The sequence below is a fragment of the Eurypyga helias genome, unplaced genomic scaffold (assembly GCF_000690775.1).
Source record: "Eurypyga helias isolate BGI_N326 unplaced genomic scaffold, ASM69077v1 scaffold1623, whole genome shotgun sequence".
Classification (NCBI taxonomy): Eukaryota; Metazoa; Chordata; class Aves; order Eurypygiformes; family Eurypygidae; genus Eurypyga; species Eurypyga helias.
The window spans coordinates 5,427-16,160 of NW_010240324.1; the positions used below are offsets into that span (position 1 = coordinate 5,427).

A 10,734-nucleotide genomic window follows, 5' to 3' on the forward strand; every position below is an offset into this window, starting at 1 on the left:
CTGCATGGACTGCAAGGTAGATCTACTTGCTGCACCTAAACATAAAAGCAGGCACTTTTAAATGAACAACTCTGTAGAAATTAATCTCTGAAATGTATACAGTTAGCTGAGAAATACTACCTTCTTTCTCTGTGTATAAATAATGTTAATGATTTCCTGGATTTGCACACTAAACTCCCAGTGTGGTTAATTATAATCTTACATGTCTTTATTTTTATTTTGTTTTCCATAATTAGGAAAGACTTTGCTAATCCTTAAGGAAAGAAATGTTTCCTTAAGAATAAATAAAGCGTAAAAAACTTTCTTGCTTCCCATCTTAACCTTTTCAGCATGTAGCAAAGCAGTCTGCACGAAACAGGATACCATCCATCTATCTTGTAGACACGCTGGAGGGTAAAGGGACAATTACAGTAAATGAGTTTTTGAATAGTTATGACTAGTAAACAGCAAGAGAACATCAGAACTAATATGGAAACCATTAAGAAAACCCCAAACCAGAAAGCATCCATGGGGCAGGTGTCTCTGTTATCAACTGGTTGGCTGCACAAACCAATTTCCCAAATACCAACACGTAGAAAAGCAAAGCACTAAACTGTACATTATAAAATGTATCACATCAAGCTGCATAATGAATGATCTATCCCACAGTTCTTCCTGTTGTGGGGACATAGATGATTTATATCATGGTGGTCTCTGTCTGCATAAATGACTGAGCCCTTGAATTCCGGTGGAGCTGAGAAACGCTTTCTGATCCATTTCGGGAAATTGAAGAGCTGTGGAGTCTGTAATCTCTGCCTGCTGTCTGCTTCCAGCACAAACTCCGCCATTTTCTTTTCAGCTCCCCTTGCACCTGTGTTGAAAAGAAAATGCCCAAGATGAGCAGAAAACGTTCTTTTACGTGAGGAACAATTTCATGTTTATTGGCTGGAACCTCTAGCAATAGAAACATAGAATCATTTGGGTTGACAGGGACTTTCAGAGATCATCCAATCCAACGCCCCTGCCACGGGCAGGGCCATCTTTCACTAGACCAGGTTGCTCCAAGCCTCATCCAGCCTGGCCTTGAACACTTCCTGTGATGGAGCATCCACAGCTTCTCTGGGCCACCTCTTCCAGTGTCTACCCCACCCTCATAGAAAAAATTTCTTCTTTACTTGCAATCTAAATTTACCCTCTTTCAGTTTAAAACTATTACCATTTGTCCTGTCACTACAGGCCCTTCTAAAAAGTGTTTCTGCATTTTCCTTATAATCCCCTCTTTTTATACTGAAAGGCCGCAACAAAGTCTCCCTGGAGCCTTCTCTTCTCCATGCTGAACAATCCCAACTCTCTCAGCCCCTGTCCATAGGAAAGGTGTTCCAGCCTTCTAGTAATTTCTGTGCCCCTCCTCTGGATTCACTCTAACAGGTCCGTGTAATTCTTGTACTGAGGACAATCAACTCTCTTGACCTGCTGGACGTACTTCTTTTGACGCAGAATACAACTGGCTTTCTCAGCTGCAACCACACACAGAATCAAAATCATAAAATCTTTCAGGTTGGAAAAGACCTTTAAGATCATCAAGTCCAACTGTTAACCTAAAACTGCTAATACCACCACCAAACTGTGTCCCTAAACACCTCATTCACACATCTCTCTGGGGATGGTGACACAACCATGTCCCTGGGCAGCCTGTTATTGGACACTGCTGGCTCATGTCCAGTTTTTCATCCCCAGTATCCCCAAGTCCTTCTGTGCCAGACTACATCCATTCATCCCCGTCTGTACTGACCGCCCCAACCCAGGTACAGGACCTTGCACGTGGCCTTGAACTTCATGAGGCTTGCAAGGACCCACTCTACAGGCCTGTCAAGGTCCCTCTGGATGGCAGCCCTTCCCTCTAGAGTATCAAATCAGTTTTTACAAAGACTACAAACCTGAGGCGAAGACTGTGACTACGCTGTCTGTGAGGAGATGCCCCAAGGCCACTTTCAAAATCATTTTTGTATTACTTGTGCTGCAACATTAGCTTTTGGTATCTAGCTATTCATCACACGTACTTAAAACATAGAATCAGATGATTAGTCCAAAATCGGGCATCTCATGTATAGCAAAGTCCAGAACAGCACTCAGGAGACTTGAATGTCAATTCCCTGCGCAAGCAGGTGTGTTCAGACAGATTCCTCCTGTCATATACTGCACGCTGTTTAATGTATATTCTACCATAAAAAGTGGCCGACATCAACAGGAATTCCTTACATCTTCCTCAGTTGAGATTAGGAAAGCTGCTACATGCTGAGCACTTCTGAAAACCTGCTGGTGCTCTGGGGGTTGGACTCTGTCAGAAGATCACCCCTAAATACTTACTAAATGATGTTTCAAGTTTTGGATAAATTTCTAGACTTGTTGTACCTCACTTGCACACTCCACATCGCTTGTAACAGAGCTAGAATTGGATCACATCAAATAACAGAAGGCACACTCACTAACACCTCGGTTTGCAAGGAACTAGACTTCAAACAGCTCTTAACTCTTCACCCAAATACACTGATTTCTCCTGTTGCATAGAAACCGCCACATATATATTCTAGAAATAGGAATGCAAACATCTAAACCAGCTTTATGTATCAAAGTGGAACTATAGGGGCACTTATACATCTACTGAAACCAGTGTTTAACATTCTTGGTAGGAAAGGTGAGACTTACTTCACTGTTCAAAAAACAATACAGGACTGCAACAATCAACCCCTGGAAAGAAACAATATTCCTTAATTAGCGAGCAGCACCAACCTGGGTCAATAAAACTGACTTTGAATAAAAACTTCAAAATTTACCTGAAAAGATCCCAAACACAACTCAAAGATTATTTTATAATTATTGGAACTGCGGTCAGGAAATAGAGCAAACACTGTGTAGTGAACTCCAAATAACGGAATAAGCAACAACGTGGATTTTGCAAGTCTCCTGGGTAAACAAAAGAGAAGAAGCTGGAGTTTAACGATAAGCTCTTGTTTTACAAAGATAAGAAAATGATGCAATGTCATTTGCATAAACCTCATATGACTTCAGATTTATACAGTCTTAGTAACAGTCATGTATTGCAAATTGTTTTCCTTTCAGGCTTGCAGGGAGATTAGCCACATAGTAACCTCATAAATGAACGTGTTCAGTTCCAGGTTACGGTTGATCCTGCTGACCTTGCACTCTTCCAAAAGATGGCAAAAGGCTGCAGGGCCTCTCTGAACCAAGAGACCCTTTTCCAGTCACCCTCTGGACAGCAGCAGTGTGTCGGACCTGCCCTCTGCTGTGTGTCTTTGGCACACGTTCGGTTCCCAGACTGGTTTCACCGCACAGGTTTTGGGGTGGGGTTTTACCACACTATTCCACAGGACCACAGTCGACAGCGTCACGAGCTGCCATCAGATCTCTCAAGGTATTTTTTACTTGGCATAAAGGGTTCAAGCTGGAAAGGCACAACACCTTCCTCCAAAGTCACACTGACCGATCTTCTGGTATAGAAGATAAAATTTCTCTCTCAAAATTAATTGATGTTAATTTCCTTTCCATGTGCAACGGTATGGTTAGTCTCTACGTTGCACATACACAGATTTCAAACAGTACCTAGGACGCGTAAACCAGAATAATCTCAACTGTGAGATTTTCATGGGCAATTTCAGATTTACCCCCCAACACTAAAATCTCATAACTGTACCGATGGTATTAAGCATATACTATTAACTGATTTTTAATGTTGTCAATTACATAATTCCTTTTATCACAGGACACCACTGAAGTTAAGGAAGAACTTTAAATTATTCAGCAGACCAGCTCTGTCAAACTGCCTGTGAAACCACTGAAAAGATGAATTGCTTATTATCCCTTATCTGTCACTTATTTCACTCTAATAGCATCAGTTTTATACATTATACAGGGCCAGTCATGCATGATTATGGATGTCTGGTATCAGATAAAATTCAAGAAGTTGTAAAGTTAAGTCCCATAATTCATCACTGTCTTGATGAATATAACTTGATTCAACAATGAAAGGATGCTGTTGTGAATTCACCTATTTAGCAGAAAAGTCAGGGTATTTCATGCAGTTTTATTTTTTCTGTGTCAGTCTTCATGGCCTTCCTTTGTTCATAATGTCCCAGAGGCTGCATCTGTCTACGTGGAAATAATCAGTTCTGACAGAGAAGTTTCTCAAGAATAGTAAAACCCTCACATCTAAAGGTGATACCAGCAAGCAGGACAAATAGGATTTCCTTAGCAGAAGAAATTAATTTACAACTGGAGGAGATGTGATGGCAGCAAATTTCCTGGTTTCCCAAGTGAAATGGGAAACTGATTTTACTTGAACTTAACTTTACCCACTGCAAATGTAAAATGAGCAGCAAAAAGGATGGAATCAGGTACAAGCAAGGGGAACAGACAATGGGAATAAAAATGGTGACTTGCACAAGTGGTATTAATTTTAGACTCATATTTCACTTTCACTCCATTTTTGGTTTAATAATTTTTGTCTAGCTGTTACTTTCTCTGTACTGCACTTACATTTTGGTGAAGGAAAGGGACAGACAAAATAGCCTTATTCTTCTCTGTATTTTAGGAAATGCTTTTGCATTTTGAAAAACGAGCCTTTCAGACCTTTCATCTGCTATGTAGATGCAGTATTCTTGTGGAGGTTAATCTACTGTTTCCATGAGTACTGGCTAAAGACCATCCAATCCAAACTTAATCAGGCAATCAAATGCTAAAAGCAAAGAATTCACAGGGCTGAACAATGAAGGACAAGGTCGGTATTCATGAACATGTTATGCTATGAAGCGCTACAGTGAACTGTGGGAAATAATGGGACTGATAGGAAGCGAATGCCTCGTTTTCATAAAATACATAAATACTACATGGAAACAAAGAAAGGTTCCTGCCACAAGAAGTAAACTTCAGGGGATTTCTTGCCGATAGGTTGTCCATTGTGCTGAATAATAATGTGGCAGCTACATAATTTCATCTAGGTTGATTTCGGTTCTCCTGTATGTTTAGTTAATTCAAGCAGCAAACACAAAGAAGGACCCTTGTAGCCCCATGCAGCAAAGCCGCCTTCACTTCTTGCAGCAAATGGGTCACGTTGTTTACAAAACACACAAGGCCCTAGTTCTCTTGGCTCTAAAGATACGGTTTACTGTAGCACACCATATTTTATCTGCTTTTAGCACAGGAATTCAGTATTTCTTAAACGAAGAAAAGGTGCTATCCAAGAGCAAATTTGCAAAGGGCACCTAAAACTTCAGTGTTCATGTCAGGTTTTGTCACTGAAATATCATATTAACACCCTGAAGTATCAAATTCAGTATCTATCTACGGGCTTTAAAATAAGACCTACTACAGCAGACACTTGATTCTGGATTACAGTATAGAGCAGCTATTCCAATAGCAACAGTAACTGACAAGGCAATAAAATAAAGAACAAATCCAATTTTAGCAATGTACTTAAGTTGCCCCCCAATATTACTTCATTCTAAAGACAATGGAAATTAGGATTTGATGTTCAATCTAAAATACAAAAGAAAGTCTAAACAAAAATGAAGTTGATCTACGTCAGAAACATTTGTTTTCCTCTAGAAAAATAAAGATGCCATTTTAAATCAACATAAAACATAATTATTTAATTTTTTACTTTTTGGGAATATTGTAACTTCTTTCCGACTCTTAAAATATATGTAAATATTACAACAAAAACTATTTTAGAAATGAAAAAAATTCTAAGAAAGTTTTTAACAAGGCTGAAGCAAATTGTTTTGATCTGGAAACTTTTATGTCAAAATGAAATATTCATACATTAGAAGAAACATATTATTCTCCATATTTTCTCTATAAGCATATGCATTCATGGATTAAACCAAAATTCAAGAATAGCTTGTAGGTCTGTATAAAATTCCATATTTTTAACTGAATTTGGTGTTTGACAAAAAAGATTACCTTTATCTCTATTTCAGCGTAGTGATAAAACTATATCTAAAAGTACTTCTAAATTAAATATAAATCTAGTATGACAGCAACTGCTTGTAGCACATTTCAGCAGAGGAAATCTTAGAGAGATTCTTTTGGTTCTGTATATAATATCTAAAAATATGACTCACTTGTACTGTGACTGGTCATTTCCTCCAACATCTGGAGATCTTAACTTCTGCAGTAAGATTCTTATAATACTAATGAAAAGTATAAAATTCACCTGCAAAGAAAACAAATATAACGGTGATTTCCGAGCTCTCCATTCAATACGGAGCACAAAGACATGCTTATCACGTCAGACAAATCAACTCAGCAGTGGGTGTTGTGTACCTCCTGCCCGAACACATCAGGCTCTACACGGTCAAACCTACTGACTGTGTTCTGCCTCACTAGGTTCGTTATGTCCAGCGCACCTCTGCGTGGCCAACAGTTCTAGTCTGGCTGGCAAAAGCCTTTGAAAGCCTCAGTTGTCAGAAATGGCCTCTTTCCAAAATCTCCACTGAAGACAGGTTTCCTAGCAGGATGGGACATTTGATGTGATTCGGTGCAATCGCTAAGATCCAGCAGCAATTCAAGACTGCCAATGAGCACTTTGATCTAACTTCTGCTTCCAGGTCTAGGACTTCTTTGGAGAAGCACTGCTTTCTGGCACGTGAAGTCTCAGATGCCTAGCAGACAGCTGTTTAAATTGAACATCCAGAGAACAGACTTTCATCTTTCTGTAAACATCAGGTGTTTAATTTCGCTTTTATCTTTCAGCATAGAATTGGGCTTGTTCAGCCTGGAGAAGAGAAGGCTCCAGGGAGACCTTATTGCAGCCTTCCAGTACCTGAAGGGGCTACAAAGAAGCTCGAGGGGTATTTTTACAAGGGCCTGTAGTGACACTGCAAGGGGTAACAAGCTTCAGGAAGAAACTCTTCCCAGAGAGGGTGGTGAGGCACTGGAACAGGTTGCCCAGAGAAGCTGTGGATGCCCCATCCCTGAAGTGTCCAAGGCTCGGATGGATGAGGCTTTGCACAACCTGGTCTAGTGGAGGGTGTGGACCATGTGGACTCTTGAAATCTTGTGTAATATACCTTAATTTTTCCAACTAAAATGCTAAAATAAAGCAAGTCTATCTGAAATGTATTAATCTGCACTGTGACTGTTTTCAGAAACGGACATATAACCATAGTATATTATGCCCAAAGTTAATTACACAATGATCACAGTGAACAGGAATTTTATTGTGTTGCTCCAGTAATTCTAATGAGTTCCACACAAGAAAAGCCTCATGAAACATTCTCAAATGGTATTCTTTTGCAAATATTTAATGTTAAATATATATTTCAGTAGGCTACCAATTAAAGAAAGATATACACAGCCATAGTTTTTTATGGCTGCAATAATATCAGATTCTCAAATGCAGGGCTATCTATTTACATGCAAAATCAAATCTGCCATTGACTGAAAAGTATAATTAGATTTTTCCTTCCTCCAGGCTCATGAACAGGAGAGATGTTAGAGAAAGAACAACATACAAATAAAAGAAACTGCTCATTTAATAGGAGGCAGATAAATTTTGAAGGCAACAAATTTTAATGGCCTTGGAATCTGCTTAACATTTCCCCTACAGCACAATTTCTTTTCATTAAAACCGAATTCTTGCCTATCTGTAACTAGCAGTAAAGAATAATGGCTATATGCACTGCACAGTGCTGAACTGATCTATAATTCATGCTTCAGAGTTTACTTACTATAATAGAAATTAAAATTGGTATTCGTATAACCCACCAGGGACCACCATGCTCATTTGTATCCCAGCAACTGTTAAGAAAAAAAAAGAGGGGAAAATGATGTTGACATTAATATCATCTGGCAAGCAAGACCTATGAGGAGAAGTATTTATTATATACAAATCAAAGACACACTAAAATAATGCCTTTTCTAGTCTAGAATTTGGCATTTAATCTTCTTCTGCTTTTAATTGCATTTCTCTGGTTTTAATATGCATATGCAAATCAGTTAAAACATCAGGCACACTAGACTGTACCATTAGACATCACGGAGGATGCTGGCCTTCAGGGAAACCAAGCTTAGATTCACTTTGTGTAAGGACAGTTTTCCAATAGGCACTTCGCACCAGCCCCTGGGTAGTAGGAAGATGTAAAGCAACTGACAGATACAATTGAAATGACATAATTCCTTGTGTGATAGTTAAGTTCTAGATGGCAGGAAATGTTTTAGGAAAATGTGAGACTGAACCTCAAAATTTGTCTGAAAAACTAAAAACCTGAAAATTTAATTTTTACTCTGGACCCAGCACCTTTGGTCCAAATACTCTGAGAATAAGTACCCTGAAAGATTAATCTTAAGCAAGGGCAATACCCTTCAGAGTTCCTCTGTGATCATAATGACAAAGGAAAAAGGAGTTACCCTTCCATTTACATGTTGGAGGTCTTGCAAAGAAAGCTTAGGAATTATGTGGGACATGATTTTTCAGTTTAATTACAGAATCAATTGAAAAAATATTAGTCATGTTGAAAAAAAGAGGCATGAAAACTGTTTTTCCCACTAGCTAGGAATCTTTCCCATTCCTTGGGGCCAGCAGCAGCAGCCAGTCTGATCTTCCTCTAAAATTATTATCTCAGCTCCCCTTCCCATGCCAGGAGCCAGGCCTAGCTCTAGTTAGTCATAGTTTTACCTGACTACGTGCATCCTACATACCTTTACAGCACATAGCTTCACTTCTGGGAATGTAATTTAGATATGCCTAAAGTTACCTAAATTCCAATCTTCTGAGTTGCTAATCAGCAAATTAGAATGCCCAGCATCTTACTGCACTGCAACACAGCACTGAATCCAAGGACACCACTGCTATGTTAAGTATTATTTTGACTTCTTAAGCAGATAGCTCTAAATGTGGGTCTCAAAGGGCTACTGTCAGTCATAACCTATTTCTGCTCTCTCCTGCCCTAGAGTTTTTCAAATAAACAGCAAGGATAAACAGCATGCTGAAGAGCCCCTAAACACTTGCCTGCCTACTGCCATATCTGAAATTTCAGTTCTGTGGAAGCTGGAAGCTTTGGAAGCTTGTTTCTCTCTCCCACACACTTACCCAGTGTCTTCTAAAATGATCCGTGTCACTGTCCACGTAATAATGAATACAGTAGGAATTCCTGAAAAATCCCAAAGGGTTTTAGAGGGTGATCACAAAAATATAAGTACAGAAAAAAAGTTTTGCCTACTAGTAACCAATTATTCCCAAATACACAGCCTATAGTAAACAGTTTAGTGAATGGGGGGAGAAGCCCATCTGATGAGCTACATGATGTAAGCAATGTATTACAAAGACTGCAGGGAAGTGGGTTCGTTTCTTATAAAAATTCAGCCATAATGACTAATACACAAGGAACAGGCCTTTCTTAGGTTTTTTTCAAGCTACCAGAGTGACCTACAGGGACCTAGATACAAGGTATGCATTCCCAATGCATATCCAAGGACTACAATATAAAGTCAAAGTGCAAATAATTTCATAAAGAACCATTCCCACACACTAGTTTATTCCCATTTCCCAGCAATACCTATATGTTTTATGACCACCTATTACTGGAAGCTTTAAACTGCTACATACAAGTATCACTGCACTTTCTGGAAATGAAAAAAGTGAAAAGTGAAATGAAAAGTGCCTCTGGGCACTGTGCAGATTGGCACGGGTCAGAACCATGCCAAGGAGGAAGCAGGCAGTTAACGCTTCAGCAGTTTTGTGCCTGCTCACTCCCACTTAACAGTGGCTGCAACGTAGGTTGGAGCTGAATGGAGGGTCATCCAACAGAACCAGCATGACCACCCTGATATGGAACATTGAACCTGACTAATAGAGAAAAAAGAGTATTATTGGAAGATGTTTAAATTCTTACCCCATCCGATCAGCAGGTAGATTGTGAAGTGTCTGTTGGGGGAGAATATTAGCACAAGGAGGATGTGGAGGTAAAGTCCTTCAACTAAGAGCCAGTAAAAGTTTGCCATAACACCATACTGAAAAAACACCAAAATAGCCTTGCAGCCCACCTGAAATATAAGAATAGAGATCAAAATTCTTGTAGGAAAGATGCTGTTATTATTCTGTTATTAATATATCCCACAGGTCTTAACTATCCATGTAATACTATCAACCCAGGTCAAGTAGAATTTTTTTTCTTCAGTCAAGCAAATTGAGACATTGTAAATATTACTGTATACATAAAATTAATTAAAAAAAATATTTAGATGCCTCTCATAGCAAATTTGCTCAGAAATTCTGAAAACTTCATAGCATAAATATTGTAAAAGGTGGTGGTTATCAATAAATGCACACATTTGCAAAAGTTAGTTAATGAATGCTATTAGATTAAATCATCATCTACAAGGTGGCTAATAAATATATTAAAACCCCAGCTGGCTTCCTAACATAGTAAAAATTAACAAAGAAATTGCTTTATGAATTTTTCAAGGATTCTGTGCAACTTAGTGACAAATATAACTTTACATGATGAGTACTCTAAACAGACTTAAAAGAAAAAGTTGACTGGACTTTTAAAAAATATGTTTTCCCTTTAGAAAATACTTTAGTGTTTCTTAATTAACAAAAAACATAAGCATGTATCATCAAATGAAGTCCCAATATACTTATAGTCTGTGTGCTGCTCTCCAGAATTAATTTTCAGAAGTCTATGCTGCTGATGTTCCACAGTGCTGGCTGCTGCTACTTTGGTACTTCCCAGC

General features: G+C 38.8%; 1 protein-coding gene across 1 annotated transcript in view; it reads right to left on the bottom strand.

Annotated features, from left to right (window-relative positions):
* Nucleotides 1–367: 367 nt before the first annotated feature.
* VIPR2 (vasoactive intestinal peptide receptor 2) overlaps nt 368–10,734 on the bottom strand; it is a gene marked incomplete at its 5' end in the record, with an annotated part of 13,038 nt that continues 2,671 nt past the window's right edge. Inside the window, 7 exons of the mRNA XM_010148395.1 lie at nt 368–850; nt 2,686–2,727; nt 2,814–2,943; nt 6,120–6,211; nt 7,728–7,797; nt 9,089–9,149; nt 9,891–10,041. Coding sequence (XP_010146697.1) covers nt 677–850; nt 2,686–2,727; nt 2,814–2,943; nt 6,120–6,211; nt 7,728–7,797; nt 9,089–9,149; nt 9,891–10,041 — 720 coding nt within the window. The remainder of the gene's footprint in view (nt 851–2,685; nt 2,728–2,813; nt 2,944–6,119; nt 6,212–7,727; nt 7,798–9,088; nt 9,150–9,890; nt 10,042–10,734) is intronic.